The sequence below is a fragment of the Labrus mixtus genome, chromosome 16 (genome assembly GCF_963584025.1).
Source record: "Labrus mixtus chromosome 16, fLabMix1.1, whole genome shotgun sequence".
NCBI lineage: Eukaryota > Metazoa > Chordata > Actinopteri > Labriformes > Labridae > Labrus > Labrus mixtus.
In genome coordinates, this window is record NC_083627.1 from 14872711 (window position 1) to 14895317 (window position 22607).

At 38.9% G+C, this 22607-nt stretch overlaps 3 protein-coding genes across 3 annotated transcripts; all 3 read left to right on the forward strand.

Moving 5' to 3' along the window:
* Nucleotides 1-1466: 1466 nt before the first annotated feature.
* On the forward strand, nucleotides 1467-9710 carry mturn (maturin, neural progenitor differentiation regulator homolog (Xenopus)). The gene is made up of 3 exons (XM_061058954.1): nucleotides 1467-1967; nucleotides 6029-6151; nucleotides 8210-9710. The coding sequence occupies exons 1-3, from the start codon at nucleotides 1809-1811 to the stop codon at nucleotides 8315-8317; spliced, it is 390 nt and encodes a 129-aa protein (XP_060914937.1). The 5' UTR covers nucleotides 1467-1808; the 3' UTR covers nucleotides 8318-9710.
* A 916-nt stretch (nucleotides 9711-10626) lies between these two features.
* Nucleotides 10627-17547, forward strand: LOC132990591 (E3 ubiquitin-protein ligase ZNRF2-like). The gene is made up of 4 exons (XM_061058883.1): nucleotides 10627-11399; nucleotides 12675-12770; nucleotides 14741-14846; nucleotides 16267-17547. Exons 1-4 carry the CDS (start codon nucleotides 11072-11074, stop codon nucleotides 16322-16324), a joined length of 588 nt encoding a protein of 195 aa, XP_060914866.1. The 5' UTR covers nucleotides 10627-11071; the 3' UTR covers nucleotides 16325-17547.
* A 1720-nt stretch (nucleotides 17548-19267) lies between these two features.
* txnl4a (thioredoxin-like 4A) lies at nucleotides 19268-22178 on the forward strand. Its single transcript, XM_061058884.1, has 3 exons — nucleotides 19268-19487; nucleotides 21483-21586; nucleotides 21754-22178. Exons 1-3 carry the CDS (start codon nucleotides 19281-19283, stop codon nucleotides 21923-21925), a joined length of 483 nt encoding a protein of 160 aa, XP_060914867.1. The 5' UTR covers nucleotides 19268-19280; the 3' UTR covers nucleotides 21926-22178.
* The last annotated feature ends 429 nt before the right edge of the window (nucleotides 22179-22607 follow it).

Genomic DNA, 22607 nt, shown 5'->3' on the forward strand with positions numbered 1-22607 from the left:
AGTGTTAAAGCCACGCAAATTATCCACGTGACTATTTCCTGGTAAGACTTTCAGAGTAAAAGTCTTTTAGAGTCGCAACAATGTAAATAGGCACTGTTGTTGGAAGACTATTGCTTAGTAGTTTGTTTACTTACTGAAAGAGGTTAATTTAAATCGAAGATAGGCTTACATTATTTTAACTGCTCTTCAATTTTTAACCCTTATTTTATGAATTATTTTAAGAAATATTTATTTTTGCAGGATTGCACTGATCACACAAACACACACACACACACACACACACACACACACACACACACACACACACACACACACACACACACACACACACACAAACTCCTGTGAAGTGCTCCATAAAACAAAGCCTGATCTTTAATGGCCACTCAAATAGTTAAAGGCAGCTCATTGTTTATGAATGGGAGTTCTCTCTCATTTTCCTTACTAAATGAAAGCTGTGATTTACCGTATGCTCTCCATCTGATGGTGTCGACTAAAAGCATACATTTGATATAAACGGTGTAACAATTTAGGACCACACGTCCTACCCAAAATGCAATTCCAATAGGCCTACATTTTTTTTTTTTTCGAATAATGTTAAAATGCCTACCTTATCATTTGTTTAAGTAATAGCCTACAATAACAATTATAGTAACTGTATGATATTTATTTTTTATTTTTAAAGAGATATTCATTTAGAGAATGGTATGTAGCTTCTCTGTGGAGCTCACTCGTTGTCTTATAGTGTATGCTTTATTTAAAATAGCCTATATTTTATTTGTTTTCTTTTTCCGGTCCTTCTGCGGCTACGTGTTGTGAACCTGACGCAGTTGTAGCCCGGGGTTGTAAGCTGGTTTCACTCGCCCTCTTGTGGTGAGGACTCCAGGGAGCAGTGAGGGACAGGTCAGACTGAACGCACAATAATATCAGACAGCATGCTAAATGTAAACAACAAAGTATGTAGTCTCCATGATTCCCCACAAGGCGTCAGCAGGAGAGGGGATTTTTTAGAATTCTGAATTATTATTAGGCTATTATTAGTAATATCACTATTATTATTATTATTATTATTATTATTGTTGTTGTTATTATTATTATATCTGGTAAATTTGCAATGTTTGTAAAAAATATATAATAGGCCTACGTGTATTCTTTCAATTTAAATATGTATTTATTTGTTTACGTGTTTTTTGGGCAAACATCCATGACTTATTTGTAAATGAATATAATTTCTAATAATAGTCGGCATGTAGAGGTCATTTCCTAGTTCATGGTTACTTTGTTGTTGTTTTTCTCAGCCAAATATAGGCTAATATCATATTGCAGTGATTGGCATTTGTTGCATCAACTTCACTATGTTGTATTATTCACATCAAATTAATTATTTCCATACCGGTTGGATCATGATATCAGAATCTTTAAGTAATTGTATGTTTGGGTGTGGGCCCATACAGCCTCTCACATACACTATGGACGGCTGCCCGGTTTCACTGTTCGTCATCGCGTTTTTCCCAGCGTCCTCCTGCGTATGCATATGCGACCGACGGCTTGATTTCATAACGTGAGGAGGAAGAGAGGAATGGGGCTTTGAGCACGGATGAGCACCAGAACCGGTACACTCTATGCACCAGCAGTGTTATCTGTGTTCCCGGGCCATGCACTCAGTGCTTTAGAGGAGATGCGGTAGTGGAGGCTGCTGATGCTGCTGTCCGATCAGCTGTTTTTTGCGTCTTAAGCATCATCGCCGTGACGGCCAGAAAGATCCAGATCAAGCTCCAGAGCCAGGGACACCGCAGACCGGATCACACAGGATGGAGTTCAAGCATCTGGTGGAGGCGGCGGAGAAGTGGTGTTCCGGTAACCCGTTCGACCTCATCTTCGCCGAGGAGGACGACGAGAGGCGGCTGGACTTTTACGCAGAGCCCGGCGTCTCCTTCTACGTACTGTGTCCCGGCGGCACCGACACTTTCGTAAGTGAGCCTCTGCAGGGCCTCAAGCTGTGAGTGTATGTTCGTGTCTGTCTGTCTGTCTGTGTGTGTGTGTGTGTGTGTGTGTGTGTGTGTGTGTGTGTGTGTGTGTGTGTGTGCGTGCGTGCGTGCGTGCGTGTGTGTGTGTGTGTGTGTGTGTGTGTGCGTTATCGTAGGTGCGTCGGGGCTGCGCAGGAGGTGGGGTTGTCCCGCTTGGTCACGGTTTTTCCAGCTAATGGACATTGGGAGGAGGGGTGGGGGGCTTCGGGCAAAAAATGGAGGATGATGTCATTTTAATTTGAATCCACACGCAGCACCCTCCCACTCTCTGCCGATGCTGTTTTTTTTCTCCATCATAATCAACAGCGATAACCCTCTGAACTCAGCACCACCCGCAACACCACGAGAACCAGGTTACAATAAAAAAAAGAGGCCAGTTACTTTCAAAATAAAAGCTCTACGGTTAATCACGTTGCATTTGAAACCTACGCAATGAATTAAGGCTGATAGCTGGATGGGTATACGCAGAAAATGATCTGATTTCTGTTCAGTGTCATTTAATTATTTCTAAGTTCTAATGATCGCTAAAAACTCAAATCCAGGTCATTCTGTAAACCAAACTGGATAATTCTGTCCACAGTTAATATAGGCCTACTAATTTATTTGGAGCAAGAGGCTTAGTTTCTGCAAACATGAAATAAGTAGTCTCAATAACTCGGGTTGCATTTTTCATGTATTTTTTGTTACTAGTGTAAGTTTTCCTGCTCTGATCCAGGACTGAACCCAAGATGTTATAATGAAACCCTGGACACAAATAAAGACAGCACAATATGTTATTTGGTCCTGTAACCTTTTAGCAACATCAGAGTCTTAAATCCAATGTGATTGTTCTGCATCTGTTAAACAGAAACTCCGGAAATTTAGAATTGTTTTGAAACCCCAAACTACAGAACTGAAGGGAACACACTCAGTGTTTTCATTGCTGCAGCATTCAGATTTCTTTGACACTGTTTACTATCTATATCCTAACAATGTGATGGGAGGGGTGGGGGGGTCTCATGAGGCCAGAAATCCCTCCTCCGGCTCAGTGACAGAGGCTAAGGGCGGGGTGAAGATGGAGCTGGCCCAGGAGCCAGAGCATCTGTAGAGTCAATAACACATTATGTCACATCAAGCGTGCATGTGTTATGTGTTTTCAGGAATCGTCCATCCCACCAATTGCACAGAAAGGCTTCTTAGGGGCTTTCCATGACTGCAGATGGAATATAAACTTGTGAATCCAGCCCCCTGCATAGTCAAAAGTGTCCCGTAAAGAACATAATGACAGAGAAGGAAAACATAGCAGAGTGTTACATAACACAGCTACACACAAGATGTAGCATTATTACATCATGGTGTAGTTCTTAGTTATCTCACTTTCAACCCTCCACATTCTCCTGCTGCTGGATCGTATGCATGCCAAATGTTGCACTCATGTACACACACTCACACACTTTTACATGACCACAAACGCACTCTTCTGGTGTGTGCTCTGAAATCAGCTAGAATAACTCCCTGAATACAACTATCAACAGGACATCTGACATACTGTCTCTCTCATTCCTTGTTTCCCTCTCTCATACACACAAGGCCTTCTCCCTGTTTACTGTATGTTTTGTCCTCAACTCTGTGAATCACTGCCCCTGTTTTGTCACAAGAGGGTGCTGTGAGCTAAGTTCTAACATGATAACAGCACAGCCAGCTACACATCAGTGTTTCCACCTCTGTCATTTTCACATTCAGACTAAGTGCTAGTAGTTTTTAGTCATCTGGGTCATGTGACACAATGTTTAACAGCTCAAAAACAAGCGCCACATGATTTGCTCTGTGAGATCTGCTGAAAGATGAGTTGTTGGTGGTGTAGCATTGGCACACCCTCATGTGAGTCCATCCATCAGTGTCAGACTGGAACAAGCATCCCTCAGCAGTCCCAGCATGAGGGCTCAATATCAGGCCTGTCTACACAACTTAGAATAAATGTTTCTCTGTGGCTGATTCACATGACTTTTAATGACTTATAAAACACAGAATACACACCACAGATTTTAAAACCATATCCCTAAATATTTCTTACTTAAAATATATTTAATTCATAATTTAATTCAGGTACTTTTAATTCTTGGTTGATTACCTCATTACAAACCATTCATTTATCACAAATTATACCTGGGATCAGTGGGAGCCACTGGATTTTCCACCTTAACTGATTAAACAAGCCTCTTTTATCATGTTTTAAGGGGTGTTCTTCATGCTTTGAATTTCAGTTATCCATCAATTAATCCGTTTTTATTTACTTAACCACATGTCTCATTAAAGTTATTTCATGACACTAGGCATGTCGGCCAGGTTTAGATTTTTCTAACAATATTTCCAGAGATGCAACATTGTGCAAACAACCAAAATATGTAGAGATAATTGAGAATTGCCTAACTTTAAAGTAGAAATACGGGCTAATAGAATAAGTTGGACAAGCCGGTCCAGGGCAGCAGGCTATCTGCAACAACTACTGACAGGAATCTGCAGGACGAGAGAGCGCTAAAACTCCTGGAAAGAGAAATACTTAGAAACATGCATTAATGTCACATATGAATACAAATGGAGAGCGAGAGAGGGGACAGAGAAGAAGCTCTGTGTACCCTGTCCCCATGGTAGTCTATTTGGGGTTCAGAATGTTACACAAAGATTCTTCAACATGTTGACATGTTGGAGGAGCTCAGAATTGAACTACTGACCTTTCAAAAGCGTCCTGCTTTTCAGTGCCTAATAAAGGAATGTAAACTTTATTCTAGTTTTTTAAAGGAACCAGTGCAGATGAGCTAATATGGGAGACATGTGATCTCTTTTTCAGTTCTTGCTAGTACATGTGCTGTTTTAGACCAGCCAAAGCGTCTTTAGGGACTTATCAGAGCAGCCTGATAACAGAGAATTGCAATAACACTACCAAGAAGCAACACATGCATGGAATAGCTTTTCTGAAACATTTTGAGACTGGATGATTTTTGCAAGGTTACGTGGGAGAAAAAAGGCTCTCCGTGAAATTTGTTGTATGTGGGAGCTGAAGAACACATCCAGATCTAATATAACATCCAGATTCCTTACAGTGGTGCTGGATGCCAGGAGGGTGCAATCTAGGGTGGCTTTATATTAGATAATAAATCTCTATAGTGTGATTGATGCCAAGCGCAGTAACTCCGCTTACTCCGGTTTTAACCCCTAATAGTTCCTTTAACTGTGAATATTAGGAATTGAATTTCTTTTAAATGTCACAACCAGGTTTAAAAAAAACAACAACTTGTCTTTTACTGTCAACTGAAAACAGTTCATGCTCTTTTATGCTTCAGGTCAAGTTGCACTTTAGGTCAGAAGCCCCAAATCACTTCCCGACATACAATCTAATCTATAGCCTTTGAGTCCAATCAAACAATGCTTACAGTAAGTGAAGGGGAAATGGTTGTAAAGTTTATCTAAAACTCCTTCTGTGCAAGACGCCTGTCAACCTGCACTAATGAGGAAGTAGACTTTTATGTCAAAGTATTACAACATAATGAACACTGTTTAATTGGCCTTAGGTGTGCCGACATTTCTGACCTAAGTAGTACAATCATTAATGAAAGTGTCAAACAATTTAATCATTGGTAAGGTAACAATGAAGTATTGATTCATATCTAGTAACAAGTCAGTATGATGCACCTCTTCAATACACCTGTAGATTGATAGGAACTTCTGATATGACACTATATAATTATTCATTTTCAATCATTTTGTTAATAGTGAGGTTTTTCTTCTCCTTAAACATCCTTTGACAAATTTTCAGGATGTTGTGTACAAACGTGTGTCCTTTGTTTACTGCATGTCTTTGGTGAAATATCTCTTAATCTGGTTTAATTGCTTTGTTCTAGTTTTCCAATGCACCATGGCCCCTGACCCAGCTTTATTCAGGATTGTGGTTGAAGTGTCTTTGGAACGACACCTCCTTTTACATTTGCTAATGTTTTTTGTGTGTGAATCTTTGATCGTGTCCATAGCACGTGTGGAGTGAAAGCGAGGACTGCCTTCCCTTCCTGCAGCTAGCCCAGGACTACATTTCCTCCTGCGGGAAGAAGACTCTGCTGGAGGTGCTGGAGAAGGTCTTCACGTCCTTCAGGCCTGTAAGGAAACGAAAGCACGACGCTCCCTGTAGTTACACTTTTCTTTGACACACTGCATGAACCAAGGCGCAGCAACGTCTGCTTGTTGTGTCTGTTTTTGTATATTACAACCCTGATGCATGCTGTTCTCTTTGGTACGGACCAAACTTGCTGACCTCAACCAGAGTTCTCACCATTTAATGTTGCCTTCATTTTGGCAATACATAAAGTAATGGAAAAGGATTCTCACAAGATTCTAGTCTATTTGACATGTAGTAGTCGTTTTATTTCCATGCACCTTCAATTTGAAGAGCTAACTTAGTCTTTTGGAGTCTTCCTTCCTTAAGCTCTTTGTTGAATATAAATCACTTAGTGGAACTGAAATTTTTAGAATCAAAATAGGTGTAAAGGTGTAGGGTATCGTTATGAAGCTTCCATATTTTTTATTGCAAAAAAAACATTTTAATTAGCCATTAATAACGATATTATTGAGGTATTGTTCTCAATAAAGAAGTCGGATTGTGATAAGCACATCGTATTATGTGTTTTTAACAGATATCAGTGTCAGGATTGTGTGGATTCAACAACTGAAACACTGATTTAAATCCCATATGATCAAATATAGTCCTTTTACAGGCATGCTTGGCTAAGCATAAAAACTGAACACTAGGGGACACAATAAGCCATAGGATATGCATTTGCCTATCAGAAGCTCTCTAATAGAAATATTATATATTTATAGCAGATGCTTCCTTTGGCCCTGGCCAACAAGGAAGTAACTTCAATCAGCCATGAAAAAAGTCCAGCACATTGCCCCTCATAAAACCATCAGGTTCACATTGACCCGAGCCAAGCTGGCTGTTTTCTACATTTCCAGTCTTTTACTAAGAAATAAAAGCCTCCTCTTTGTACTATAGCTTTAACACTTTCTGTGCTGTCTATAGTAGAATGACTACAGCAGACAATACATTTAAGGTCTTTGTTTAGGAGTAATAATAGAATTTAAAAGAAGGCATTATGAGGGATTGTTGTTTCTAAGTGTATGATCAGTAAAGCAATAGAGACAGCAGGTCTATGATACAAATACAAGACCTGTGTTCAAATATGTTACTGGTAAGTATCGCAGTTAAGAAGTTCTAACACCAAATTATATGCAAAGTACAGAAAGTAAAAGTACCCTTCATGCAAATGGTTCATTTTAAAGGTCACATATTATGCAAAATATACTTCACCATGGTTTTCTAACGCTAATATGTGTCCGTAGCTTGTCTACAAACCCCTCCACTTATGAGAAAAGTCCATCCTCTCTGTCTTCTGCATGCTCCACTTTTCAGAAAATGTGCGCTCAAACAGGTGGATTTTCCCTTCATGACATCACAAAGGGCAGTAACCCCTCCCCCCAAGTGGGTGACACTCCCACAGCTGGGTGTTTGTTCTGCCCTCTGAGTCTGCCTTCTCACCGTAAAGAAATTGAGCATGGTGCAAGAAAGCCAAGGCCACCCAAACCCTTCAAGAGAGGGGGCGTGGTCAAACACAGCTCATTTGCATTTAAAGCTACAGGCACAGAAACAGGCTGTTCTGAGCAGGGCTGAAATAAAGGGGTTTATAGGCATGATCAAATACAGGATCAGGGTGTACTTTTGGCGAACATTTTTACTTATTTAAACTTGAAAAGGAGAATAATATGTGACCTTTTAGATTAGTGTACACACTATTGATATGCATGCATTAACTGCATTACTTTAATGTAGAGGAAAAATATAATGTGCTCTCCAACTGAGGTGGAGCAAATGTATAAAGAAGCTCTGAGTTGATTTGCTCGAGTGAAGTACAAGTACAACAAAATTGTTCTTAATTACTTTCCCTGAATAAATTAACTGGATGCACAGTAAGTTAAACTAAACATATCGAACTATTTATCTATAAAACACCTTTAAACATGCTCTGCCTGGTGCTGAATGTTTGTTTGCACATATACTGTAAACAAGGCCTCGTTAAGCTGCCTTCATATAAGACAGAAAACAAATGTGGTGTTGCAAATACAGACTTATTAACTTTACAACCTTCATCCCCTACCAGCTGCTGGGCCTTCCAGATATAGAGGACGACAGTTTCGAGCATTACCACGCTGACATGGAGGGAGAACCAGGGCCCGACCACCAGCAGATGGGGGTCAGCCAGCAGTGATGAGGCCAAGACGAGACCTGCAGCTGGGGCAGAGCTGCTATGAGCCTCGACTCGGGCGTCCAAATACTTAACAACACTCTAATGAAAACACACACACACACACACATAAACACACACAGAACATACTTGCAGTCAACTCGCTAAAAATGCACCACCATGTTTTTGAATGTCTAAGTGGCTTTGCTTCCCAAAGAGTGCACTCTGTTGCACTGTTTTAATCCCCCAACAAACCAAACACACACACACACATTCTCATACACACAAAAAGGCTACATGAGGAGCAGCCATGTATGATACGAGTGTCATAATGATTCACCACCTGGTTAGTTAAAGTTCCACCGCACAGCAATACATGGGCCTCAGCTGGCTTTGTTATGCAGAAATACAGTCAGATGTCGCCGCAATACACACATTTCCCCCGTGGCTTCAGAGATGAATGTGAGAATTAACCTACTTCTCTGCCTGCCTGTTGACATGGAGGATACATGAGAGCTGAGTGAGAGTTGTAGTGAAAAGTGACAGTTTGTGGCTGTGTGAGACGTCGGTGGGAGTGACACAGGTGAATGGAGAGGGGAGGGAAAGGGTTATCATTTTCCACCTCACGGAGGGAGAGAAGGAGGGGGAGGGAGAAAAAAAAAGAGGTTCTCAGATGATTAACATGTAAAAAAAAGAAATGTTGTATAGGTTTCAAAATAAGTTTTCACATTGGCCCTAGACTTTTAAATCAAAGTGTGCAGCTTGAAGTAGCATGGATCATTTTGGAGGTGCGTCTCTTAAAGTTTTCTCGGCACAGCCCCTCAAAGACCCTAAAGTCACATTTAAATCAATGTTTCTATCATATGACTATCACAACAAAGGCCCGTGCTACAGTTTAAGCCCTGTTTTGGGTGTCTCATTGTCACATGACACCCATAGTTCTTCTATCTTGTAGTCTTCCTTCCTGGCTGTTGGTGGTTCACAGTTTGCCCTCCTTTCTTAGCACAATCTGATAAGAAAGCTTCCTAAAGCTAGCCGAAACCTCTTTTGCGTGTATTGTTATGATTTCATAGCTTCTTTCAAGGTTTCTCTTGATCATAAATTTAAAGAGTGCACACCCAAACCCCTGTGTGATATCACAGGAAAGAGAAAATATTTGACAGGCACCCTCTGCCTACCCTGTAATCTCTTATCTCACAGTGTGTTGTTTTGTGTCACATCCAGTGCACTGCTATGCTTTAGTCCCCGCTGCTGTCCCCCACTCGATACACATTCAAGACTGTTTCAGAGGTTCCTCTTTAGCCCGTTTATTTTGGCTTGTAAATGTTTTTCTTTATTGCCTATTTGAATGTTTATAATGCAGTGTATCTTCTGTTTGTCCTCTGTGTGAAATTGTTCAATAAACGTGTGAACAGAGTGTCGTGCAGGCGTGTGTCTTCTTGTGCGTAAAGGCCTGAAGTTAATGGAACACAGGGCGCAGAACATGGAGAGCTTTTCATATCACAGAGTGGACTGGTGACCTGCTGCTGTGCCAACAGCCCGCTGGTGTTACTGGGGTTGACGTCACGGGCCACCTGACGCGCCCACTCAGTTCTGCGTCAAGCTGAAGGTAAGAAGGGAACCACAGACAGGAAATCATGCTGTGGCCTTCAAAGTAAAAGCACAAAACAATTGAATACGGTTCAGTAATCAGTTTCTTATTGACCACAAGCAACTGAGTTAGCAGAAATGACATTAAACATGCATGAAAAAAAAAAAAAAAAAAATTCCCCTCGCGGGATCAATAAAGTATAAATTATTATTATAAATGCAGGCTATGTACCATCACAGGAGGTTTTATAGAAATCTGTTACAGGTGACCGTGAACAAGTAGGCCTATAGCATACACTATAAATAACAATGAGTAAGGTGTTTTACCTGCTTTTTAAAAGTGTCTCGAGATATAGTTATAAATTGGCGCTATACAAATACAGATTGATTGATTAATAGATTGATTAATTAGCATGCAATCGCAATATTTAAGTACGGTACAAGTAGTCTACAAAAAAAAAGTTATAGTTGTCTACAATAATTCACCTACTGGATTTAAAATGATCCTAAATGAAGAATGGGAAGGAAACAGGTGCAATGGCAAACAGACTTTTATTGAACTTGTTTTGCAACGTAGTTTATGGGTACACTAAAGACAGATTTAAAATCGAAAAAGTAGGAACTTCCTCATTTCTGTCATAACTTTTTCCCTATGTGCCGCGCTTACCGGTTTTACTTTGAAAGCGTATTTATCTTTTCCTGGTCAAAGTCGGGTAGTTTTATCGAACTGACTCACAGGGAGGAGGGCAATCTCTGCTTTTATTTTTCTTTCCAGACGGCCACAGTTGAGCACAAAAACAAACTTGAACCAGATGGGCTGTGGGTCAACATTCACGCCATTGTTTTCGTCTGAAGACGTTGAACTGAAGACTCATAGCTGAAGATTTTTTATTTTCTTTATTTTAACCATTGTTATCATTTTTTTTTTTTAAAGGGGAAGGGTTCTGCAAAGAAAAAAACACCACTTGGAAATTTTTGAAATCAATTTTGCGTCAGTGAGTGCGCACTTTACGCACAGAGCGCTCCATGAAACTTTGAAATGTTGGATCACGGTCACTTTATGATTGTTCGCGTGTAAAGCTGCATTTCCTTTGTTGCTGGCACTTCCTAAAAACTCGTTGTAACCATGTGTCTTGGCTAAGAACTTTAAAGTGCACGAAAAACCTAAGGCTGTACGCCTGATACAGCATGGGGGCTAAACAGAGCAGCGCAGGATTTGATGGAAGAACTCGGGCTTATTCCAGCTCCGATCTCCCATCTGGGAACTCCAGCGGAGGGGAAAGGATTGCGGGTTTTAGGTACACCAATGGACCAGATGGCCCGCGGATCCGGTATACAGGAGGTGGGCCGACCAGCTCCGGGCTCAGTATACCGGCTGGCGGCAGGTCAGGATCACACGTACTCAATCAGAGCCTCGATGGCACGGATGGTGACGACGAGGGCCAGCTGCCTCCTGAAGGCCACAGGTTGCTTATAGGCTCCCTGCCTGCTCACCTGTCCCCTCACCTGCTCGGAGGTAAGATTGTAATCTTACTAATCAACAAAGATGTATAACAGACCAGGTAAAACATCTGGAAAGAAGCATGTAATGCTCATATTAATATGTTCAGGACATTTATGATTGTTTTGGGTTTGCCGATTTCCTAATTGTCACTGAAGTACACTCTGTCCCTGTTACTCAAAGTAGAGGCCCAGTGGTGCATATGCAAGTCAATATATTATGCATCACTTTTAATGGTTGACAACACTGTGTTTGATTTATAGTCAACATGTTATTTCACGTATAGGCTTTTGACACTACACTCTGTATTGCATGCGTCACAGTTTCTGTCAAAGTTAGTTAGTATTTTTCCATTTGACATGTGATACCAAATGGTAATAGCAGTGTGATGACTGAACTCTTTGTTCAGCACTTCGGTAGTTTTATTGTAGCCACAGGTGTCTCTTCTGTACTCAACTGTTCTGCTGTCTGCCTTATTATGCCTTCCTCCTGTCTTCGAAAAATGGCTTGTTTTTCACTGAGAGGGAAGAGTGCATAATGTAGGTCAGCAGATAAGAGCTTCCTGCTGGTTACACATTGCCTGACACACACACACACACACACACACACACACACACACACACACACACACACACACACACACACACACACACAGACTGGTGGGTTGTCTCAAGACAAGACCACAATATTATACACTGAAAGTCATGTAAAAGTGATTTCTCAACGCTCAAATATCCTTGTCAATTGTAGAGTAAGTTCTTAAACCTAATTCTATAGTGTTCACTAAATCCTGAATGTCAATAACCTTTGCACGTCTATGTGAGTATGACTCTGCAGGTCTGATAATGTTTGTAACACTTTTACATGATTTAATTAGTGTGACCCCAGAAACAGAGATTATTGCTGCATAATGCTGAATATTTGATGCATTTGTAGTTCTTTCCTCAAGTGAGGTGTCCATGTGTATCTGTGTCAAATTATGAATGAATAAATGACTTCATTGATTAATGGAGGGCAATAAAATATGCAATAAATACATCTCGGCTTGAGAACGTGTTTAGAGTCAGATTTTTTCTGAGAAATGACACATGAAGATTATGTGATTAGCTAAGCAGATTGTAACAGATTGTTTACCGCAGACAGAGAGCGAGAACGTCCATGGGGGTGTAAGGTCAACTAGGACTGTGTAAGATCCGCTATCGCAAACTATCCCACGCCCTCAGCCCTGTTTACATATCAATAAAAACACAGAAGTTATAGCGTGTTCTTGTTTTTGTGTTTTCCACACAGGTTTCCACTGTCCTCTTTGCTCCAAGTTTATGGCAGCAGATGAAATCGAGAAGCACCTGCTCATGTGTTTCAGCAAAACGCACCTCACCTACAACAGTAAGAAATGGGAGGGGTGACGGGGGGGTGGTCCATTTTATACTGTTATTCCTCGGTTCATCTTACATTCTTTTCAAAGTAAACATACAAAAGTTTGTGTAAAACAGAATGATGACACTGTTAAGTTAAGATTTTTTTTTTTTCATTATCAAAAGTTGCAGTCCAGTTGTAAGCTGTGGCTTAGTGGTAGAGACAGTGGCTGCTGCAGTCCACAAAGTGTCCTTGGGCAAGTCAGTGAACCTCAGATTGTTCCTGATGGCAGAAACATCGCCATGTGAATACGTATGAATGGGATTACTTAATACTGAGTGTCATGCATAGCATCCGGAATGTGACATGTAGTGTAAAAGCACTGGAGTGGTCAAAAGACCATAAAAGGGTTATATAAGTATGGTAATAAGTAAGCAAATAAAATACTCTATCATAAGTACAAGAATGTAAAAGTATTTCATATGCAGAACAATGTCTCTAGTCAGTTATATCAATACATTTCACAGTGTTTCCCAAACGTTTTTCCTGCCAAAGAACTCCATGTCTACTTGCATCCCACATCACAGACACTGTCCATTATAGATCGATTCATTTATAAGATTCTAAGAGCTCTGAAATGTGAAAGCATCTTGCATTTCTCAGTTTAAACACAGAGGAAGACATTTTTTATTTATTATTTTGACCTTTTATCTTTGTAAATCTTGTATATCATCACAGTAATCTTAAAATCATTTGAAGGGTCCAGGGTTTTATTTTAATTTTAATATACCTAATTTTATCCACTCAAGCTTTTTTTCTATAACAATGACAGTTTGTTAGATATCTTATAAGATCACTTGAGTTTTGTAATAGAGTAGAAGGTATTGTTATCTTTGGTAATACAAGGAATAAAATAGAACTGAATGGAAGCAGTCAGGTACTAGTACATGAAAATTGTTCTTAAACGCAGTACAAAAGTGTACCTATCTACATTCTGTCTCCCATTCCTTGATAAAAGTTGAATCAGTTTGTTCGATGATTATTAATCAATGTAAGAGTCTGTACATTCATAAGTGCTTCTTATCAGATTGTTACAATATTTCCAGAATTTTCCACAGAAATGCTCCCCGCACTTACTACACAAATGGACAAAGGTCCTATAAGGTCTGCAGCAGTACATTAACACAGACACCAACATGAGAGTAGACAGCTGTGTGTGTGCACCTGGTATAGTGCACGTGCACCTACATGTGCACATACTGGAAAGGGAAACACATTTTGTCTGTTGTCAGACAGCTTTCACACACACTTCCTGCAGTTAGAAACATTACAGTGTTGCATGTCGGTAAACAAAAGCAGGTTAGTCCTCATCTTTATTGAGCAGAGCTCTGCACATGCACACTTTTTGAGTTGGCACACTCCCACAGTGGCATGCATGCTACTGATAAAAAAGAAATAAAACGGTACTTATGCAACTCATAAATAAACTGTGTCTTAGCGTATCAGACATGAGGGAAACTTATCAAATCAACACTTCTCTGGGTAATTTTAATATATCTTTACATAATGTTATGCTTATGAATAGCTTCAAAGTTGCTACTCAGGTTTGCACGTAGCCCCAGGTATTGACACTAGGTCCTGTCATAGTTAAATATGCTGGTTAAATTGTCACACAAAAGAACAAGTCGGCGACACAATTTTCTGAGTCATTTAAATTTACCATCAAACTAGTTTTAAATAAACAATAACTACAAAGTGAAACTAAATCTTAAATAACACAATATATTCCCGATATAGACTGAAAAGTCACCTCCTTTGCTTCATACAGAGAATACCAGTCCTCACTTGTACATAGGTGACACCAGGTATTCACGTGCCAAAGGTTAAACAGCTGGTTATACAGGGTTCAGTAACTGAACGAACAGAATTCTTGACGCATGGTGTTGTGTACGAGGCGGCTCTTTTCTCAGTTTGTTTTCTTTCCATGTTGTCTCTATCAGAGGACATCTTGTCCAGAGACTCTGGAGAATGTGCCATCTGCCTGGAAGAGCTGGAGCAGGGGGACACCATTGCCAGGCTGCCCTGCCTCTGTATCTACCATAAAGGGTAAATTACACACACACACACACACACACACACACACACACACACACACACACACACACACACACACACACACACACGCACACACACACACACACACATTAACAGATTGTACTTGGTAAAAGTCAGACAAATGCATAAAAGGCATTTTGAAAGACTTACCAGTTCTGGTTAATGTAAGAGGTAATAACATTTTCTTTTCCTAGGGTTAAAGAGTATAGGCCTAGCTCTCAATTTTAACTCCAGTAAATATCAAGTTTCTGCCAATGGCTGGTTAACTTAGTTTTGCATGCTTAACATGTGCCCTTTATATGCTGCCAAGAAAGAGTCTCTCTTTTTACGTATTAAACAAAGGCGATACAAAATGTTAATGAGTCAACATTTAAGTTGCTGGAAAGTGATTCTTCCAGCTTTTTCTTTTTTTTTACCTTTGGACTGAGCCGTGCTAGTGTCCCTGTTTTCAGGCTTCATGCTAAACTAAGCTAACATGCTAGTGAGGGTATAGACTAAATACACACATAATAATTGATACTATTAGTCTTCTAAACAGAGCAAATTAGGATATGTCTTAAACTATTTATTTAATACGGACATCGCTAGATTTTCACTTGTAATTCACTTATTTGTAGAAATGAGAAATGAAATATTTCAGTAACCTAAGTAACCACATTTAAACATGTGACAACCATTTGAAGCTGCTATAAGAAAATATATTCTAATCATGAGGTGGATTGAAGCACGTAGTGAATGCTGTATTTGCAGTTTTATTCTTGGACATGATTACAACTTAAAATACAACAGTTATCATTTGACATGTTTGGTCATTGCTTTCTTGCTATGAGTTATTTAAGAAGTTGGAAGCCAATCACATGTGTTTGCGCTACATAAGAAGCTACTCCTCCACACATCCCGTATAAGCTCAGCTTAGCATTGAAGTTAAAAAGAGCTAGTTCTATATTCAAAGGTGAAAAAAATCTAGAAAGCAAGCTGTAGCCTAATGTGTTGGCTAGTGAACTTTTGACATGGTGGTGGATTTTTTTTGTTATGTTTTGACTGAGCCAGACAGTCGGTTTCCCATGTTTCCGACCTTTGTACTTAGATATGCTAAGCTAACCTTTCACTCATAGTAGGCTCCCTGTCGTTAAATTCAACAGACTGATATGAGAAAGGCATCAATCATCTTACGCTCATGAACACCTTCATCAAGCAGTTTTTTTAATAATGCAAACTCATGTGTCAAAGTAATACAAAAATGTATGTGAAAAAAAACCACAAATAGCCTACAAGGTAATAAGATGTTATATGAAGAAATTATTTTATTAAACTGTTTTTAGAGGAGATCAGTCCAATTGATATTGTGTTTCTGCAAAGTTTCAAATCAAGAGAATATCTTCTCTAACACCCGCTGCTTTTCCTGTTTCAGGTGTATAGACGAGTGGTTTGAGGTGAATCGCTCATGTCCGGAGCATCCTGCTGACTAAGAGCTGCAAGAGTACACTATCAGTCTAATGTTCATCACTGTGGTAGACTGTGTGCCTGACCTCATCCCAAAACTGTGTGTTCCCGCCAAGCATCAGTGCTCCTCAGGGAATTCAAGACATTATTGCGTACAGGATTTATCATGATGCCTGATGGGAAACCAATGGACTGTGGATGTGCTTCTCCCGACATCGTGGGATGTTCAAAGAACCACTGATGGACTTATTTGTCTCTAGAAAATATGTGAATGTTTTTTTTGTTTTTTTGTTTTTTTTTAACGCCACCTACTGGCCTTAAGTAGCTTCATACAACCCGGAATCTGAACTGTTCTGTTGAACAGGGCGGTGTTTTAAAACAGAGGACTTTCACAAACATGGGAGGGAGTCACCTCTCTTTTGTTAGCAGTGATCAAGGTCGAGAGACTGTCCGAGAGTTGATCAGGAGGAGAGTGAAGGAGGATGTTGTGCAATGTTAAAAACAGCCATACAGAATTCAAATGTCAATATCAGCTTTAAGGGAGGATTAGTGTTGATGGTTGTTAGGAAATAGAACTTAATTTCACTGTGGCTATCATTGTTAAACAATCACCAAATAGTATGATGTGAAATAGTCTCTGTTAATCAGCTGGCCATTCAGAACCACAGTAATGTGATTGTGTAGTTTTGCGGTGGAATTTAAAAAAAATATAAGTCAGATCTAATGATGATTCATGCTCTTATAAGGAGTGCCATAATATGCTGCTATGTCGTAGACTGGAGAGAGAAAAAAAAGAGTATAACCTTTGTTTATTGTTCTTTCTACTTGTACTGTAAAAATTGCACATCAATAAATGTTTGTATTTGTGAAACATTCGGAGGAGAGAGTGGGGGATGAAATGCAGCAAATGGCCGAGTTTGGACTCGAACCCACAGCCGCTGCGACGAGGACTATATCCTCTGCACGTGGGGCAGACGATATAACCGCTAAGCTATTGGTGCTCCAAGATTTAGACATTTCAAGGTATTTCTGTTGTGCAATTCAAAAACAAATGATGATGATGATGATGATGAAGTTTTGTCAGCTGAGAGAAGGCAGAGAAGACAAGTTATGACTCCCTGGGGGTGGGCATGCTGGGACATGGTTCAAGTGTTCTTTCTTGTGTTTGCAGAATGAGCAGTCTTGGGTAATGTCAGCTTTCAATTTACCTAAGGTGGTGCACACTAATACATCTGTATTACTTTGACTATATTTGGTAATTCTTTAGGTGTGAGTTCTCAAGAAAAGATAGCACTGGAGACTGAGAGCTATGTAGCTTTAATCTTCTGAACAACACTTTTTTATACTCACCCCTGAATGCTTTTCTCACTAAGGGGACTCACTTACAGTATATAACTAATATACCTATCATACATCAAAACAAATAGTCTGTTTTTATACCAGCCATATGTAAGATGTACGATATATTGGTTTTGTAAGATTTTTTTTGGCTTGCTTACTGTCAATTCATGAGGTCGTCAAATAGGTCAATACAAATACATATATACAAACATACGTGTTAAATGCTTTATAAGGGCATAATACAACATACAAGAACAGAAACATAGAATGTGAAATGCCCACTACTTGTTTAACGCAAAACTAAATACAAACACACAAACCAACAAAATCAATATTGAATTATTTAGGTTTTTGGTCAGGCCTCCAGGTTATAACATATTTCTAGTGTCCAGAAACTTAAATGTCTCATATTTGATTATATTTTGAACAAGTATAATACACATGATCATATGCTGTTTATATTGTTAATACGTGACTTTAAAACGTTGCACCCACACCCATACTGTTACATGAAGTTGTGTATCCCACAATGTAACATTCTAATAAAGCAATTATTAAAACTTAAATATCTGACAGAAAAAAATGGAACAAGGACAGCAATGGCAGATCATACCACAGATGAAAGACTTAAAGGAAGTCGAAGAGAAGACATAGTTATATCTAGACTAAGATTTGACCATACTGGATTAAAAAAACACACTCTGTTTAATGAGAAAAGTAAACTCAGAAATATGTGAATACTGTAACAAAGAAAATGCTGAACACATTATAATGCATTGTGCCAAATACAAAACAGACAGAAACATATTAAAATAAAAGGTGAGAGACGCAGGACAAACTGGAACATAGGGGGGATTCTGAAAAGAAATGGGGATAAAATTGGGGAAATTAGGAAAGAACCCATAACTATACTTACTAAGGACTGATTAGTTGGAGATAATATGAATATGTACAGTAGCCTATATGTAGGCTATATATTTGGACACAATATATAGACATAGGTTACAAAAGTTGCATGGATTTTTAGTTATTCACCTATTTACTTTATGTTATTATATTTTTTTTAAATATAAGTGTATATTTATCTTGTAAAACTAGATCCCCTTCTAAATACACCGGTACAGTAGGTGGCGCTATTCACCTTTAAATTGGGATTGCAATCCGCCAGAAAACAGAAAAAAGAAGAAGAACGTAAAGTACAGAAGCATAATCTGTGAACTGGATCTTGTAAAAGAGGAAATTAATACAAAAGAAAATTTAAAAAAAAACACACACACACACACACACACACACACACACACACACACACACACACACACACACACACACACACACACACACACACACACACACACACACAAACAACAGGCATAATTTAGGTGCTTATCCTTTTTTGGGGCTGCCTATCCTGTTCCACACTCCAGTCCAGTAGTTGGCGGTAATGCGCACTCTATCTGGTTACAACCAATAAAACAACAACAGAAGAAGAATTAGAACGGAACAGTGTCGTGCAGGTTCTCAGCAGCAGTCTTTTACTTCGCAAAGCTGAAAGTTATCTTGACTACTTAAACCCATTTTGTATTTAAGGTAAGGGTATTCGTATGAGTAACCTTTGTTTGGTTTAATATGTTTGTAAAGTAAATGTTTTGTTTACTTATTGTTCAGCTTGGGAAGCGACATACAGAAGAAACCAAGATGTCGTACATGCTACCACATCTTCACAATGGCTGGCAGGTAGATCAAGCCATCCTGTCCGAGGAGGACCGAGTCCTGGTGATCCGCTTCGGTCACGACTGGGACCCGACATGTATGAAGATGGACGAGGTTCTCTACAGCATCGCGGAGAAGGTGAGATTGATGTCTGAGCCAGCCTTTAAACTTTGTCGTGTTGTGACGTTAGCATCATTAGCTTTTGCGCCGCCTGCTGATCAGCTGTGAGTGCTGCATGGTGGCTTACAAAAACATCAACATAAAGAGAGCACTGTGTCTAACATTAAGTTCTATGGGAACAGCAGCCGAGCCTGAACCAAGATGTTTACACTTCAGACTCAAACATGTTGTCTTGATTAGTGTGTTTTACTATTATTTCTTAAATGTGTTCACCTTGAAAGTTAAACTCTTACAGAATTCTCCTCCTCTCATTATTCTGCATTTCAGTCAGGATGGAAGAAGATAGATACTATGGTCATCTAAGACTGCGGTAGTCAAGGCAGCTTGTGTTTTAAACGCTTTCTTAATAAGAGTTTGAATATTATTAATATTAATATTACTTCACAATTATTATTTGTTTCCCTTGTGATTGTTTTTGGTCCACATTGTCATTCAGCAAAGGGCAGAGTTCTGCTACAGCCCACAGCTGCTGCGACAAGTACCATAACCATAGGACCTCAACATCTGCAGTATTGAAACTTCATTGTAGATTATTTATACATTGTTTTTTTTTTCTACTGCAGTCTTCAAAAGGGAGGTCAACATTCATCCCTATTTTCATCACTGTGTTCAGCTCTGAGCAGTTTTTGTTTCTTGTGCTGATTTTAGGACCATGATTTCCATATGGTTTGTTTATGGGCCAGTGGAGAATACGCAGGTGTATACCCACTTCTAAATCTCCTCTGATTAACACCATTGATTAGTTGGCAATATTACCGTTAGTAGTATTCTGCAATTTATTTCCCCTGGTGGTGAAGGGATGACTCTCTAGTTGACTAGTACACACATATATATGTAGGAGTAGTCTAACATGTCACTGTTTATAACAGAGGCTGTTTCTCCTCTGCTACACAGGCCCACAAAATTGGAGGAAAAATTAATAGTATACCCACTTTTTTTAGGCACCACTGTTAGGGGTCATCTTATCTTCAGTCTGCCATTTTTCAGACATTATTAATGACGTCCTATTTGAAGCTATGATGAGCTGCATTCATGTTACTTTAATTTTTGTTACTTATTTAAACACTCATATTAGTCAATGGCGTGTTTAGCAACAGTTCATTTCTTACATTTAACTCACCACATAACCCTTTTAAGTGTCATGTGAAGAACCGTGTGTGTTTAATGCATCGTGTTTAATCTTCTTAATGTCTTTTCTTACTGGTTTTACTATTTTTTATCTTCTTTTACTTCTTACTGTCCTTTTATTTATGCTCTTATCTTAATCTCCTCTTGTGTTTTAACTTGGTAATTTCTTATCTTACTTACTTTGTCTATTTATGTTTCATATTTATATTTACTTTGTATTTTTATTAATATTATTGTTTTTTTTTTTATCCTTTAACCACTTGTTTCTATTTCTTTCACTGCTCTTACCTTCTTATTGCTGTTATCTTTTTATTTGCTTTTAGCTCTTTTAGTTTCTTACATCTTTTTAAATCTTTGGTTCCTCTTGGTCTCAGCTCGTGTTGTTGGGTTTTTGTGTTGCCTGGGTTCTTATCATGGTTCTTGTGATGGTCGGGTTATATATGTCTGTTGGGTATCGTGCACTTTGGGTTCTTTTCTGTTGAATTGTATTTAATTATTTTTAGTATTTTGCATTTGTTATGTTCTTGCTGTTGTTTATGTTCTTCTGTGTTTGGTTTAGTTTGCTTTGTTCTTGTTTGTCAAAGCACTTTGTAAACCTGTGTTTTTAAAAGGTGCTATATAAATAAAGTTATTATTATTATCATAATGCATCGTGTTGTGAATGGACAAGCAGCTACTTTGAATAGTCAAAAATCACTAGTCCAAGAGAATTGTTTTGTTTGAAAGAGAAATGGACCTCTCCATGTTTTGATGAAAGCTTTAATGTTCAAAATGATACCATCATGGTTGACTGAACTGATGATCTACCTACGCACATCTCAACAGGTCAAAAACTTTGCAGTCATCTACCTGGTGGATATCACAGAAGTACCTGACTTCAATAAGATGTACGAGTTGTACGACCCCTGCACAGTCATGTTCTTTTTCAGGTATGTCATTACTTAGTTGATGATGTTAATGATTGTGATTTTAAATGAACTTGTTTGCTCTATGATGGCCTCGTGCTTCAATTGTAAATCCTTCTTGTCGGTCGTGTTCGGTAAACCACAGATTTATTTCAGAACTTCACCTTGTTTTTGTGTTGTTGTTTTTCCAGGAACAAACACATCATGATTGATTTGGGAACAGGAAACAACAATAAGATAAACTGGACAATGGAGGACAAGCAGGAGATGATTGACATTGTTGAAACCGTGTACCGAGGTGCGAGAAAAGGAAGAGGTCTTGTGGTGTCTCCAAAGGATTATTCTACCAAATACAGATATTGATTATTTCCCCCTTCAGATGTTGTTGTTTTCCTCATCCTTTTGTGACACAAGACAGAGACTAAATGTTACAGAAGTCAAGGAAGATCTTTTTCAGTTTCCAGTGCATCAGGACAATATCCCTTTTTCTGTTTTTGGTCATGACTGTGTTACATTGTGCCATTTTTAATTGTGTGTGCAGATTGATTGACATTTCAATTTATCTTCTCATTCATACTCAACTTGTTCAAATGTTGTAATAAACACGGGTGCATATGTAAATGTTATAGTTTTGATTCTGTAGGTCGTCACTGTTGTTCCAAACCCTCAGTGTTAACACAGTACAGATTCTTATAACAGGAAAACAGTAATAATTTGGGATAAAAGATGAGACTGATAGCATGACTTGTTATATACCCTGTTAAACCGACGGCTAAAAGAGGTTGGTTATTTCAGTGGAGGGATTTTAAAATGTTAACTGCGCTACAGTGAATGCAGCTTTTGTCATCTCTCTTTAAATTTAAATTCTTTAGTTTGGATTCTGATAGACCATGCATTAAGGACAAAATGTGCTGACTTTATTGACAATAGTAATTATATATAATACACTTCACATTTGAGACAAATCTCAAAGTGCGTAGATTTGGAAGAAGAGCATAAAAGCAACATCTAAAATCAAACAAGTAAAAGCAGGCAGATTCAAAAA

Bases quoted from the DNA above. Each gene is read 5' to 3' on its own strand.
- mturn (XM_061058954.1), top strand. From the start codon at position 1,809: ATGGAGTTCAAGCATCTGGTGGAGGCGGCGGAGAAGTGGTGTTCCGGT. The intron at 1,968-6,028 runs GTAAGTGAGCCT...TCGTGTCCATAG, and splicing joins CCGGCGGCACCGACACTTTC to CACGTGTGGAGTGAAAGCGA. The intron at 6,152-8,209 runs GTAAGGAAACGA...ATCCCCTACCAG, and splicing joins TCTTCACGTCCTTCAGGCCT to CTGCTGGGCCTTCCAGATAT.
- LOC132990591 (XM_061058883.1), top strand. From the start codon at position 11,072: ATGGGGGCTAAACAGAGCAGCGCAGGATTTGATGGAAGAACTCGGGCT. The intron at 11,400-12,674 runs GTAAGATTGTAA...TTTTCCACACAG, and splicing joins GTCCCCTCACCTGCTCGGAG to GTTTCCACTGTCCTCTTTGC. The intron at 12,771-14,740 runs GTAAGAAATGGG...TGTCTCTATCAG, and splicing joins AACGCACCTCACCTACAACA to AGGACATCTTGTCCAGAGAC.
- txnl4a (XM_061058884.1), top strand. From the start codon at position 19,281: ATGTTTTGTTTACTTATTGTTCAGCTTGGGAAGCGACATACAGAAGAA. The intron at 19,488-21,482 runs GTGAGATTGATG...ACATCTCAACAG, and splicing joins TCTACAGCATCGCGGAGAAG to GTCAAAAACTTTGCAGTCAT. The intron at 21,587-21,753 runs GTATGTCATTAC...TTGTTTTTCCAG, and splicing joins ACAGTCATGTTCTTTTTCAG to GAACAAACACATCATGATTG.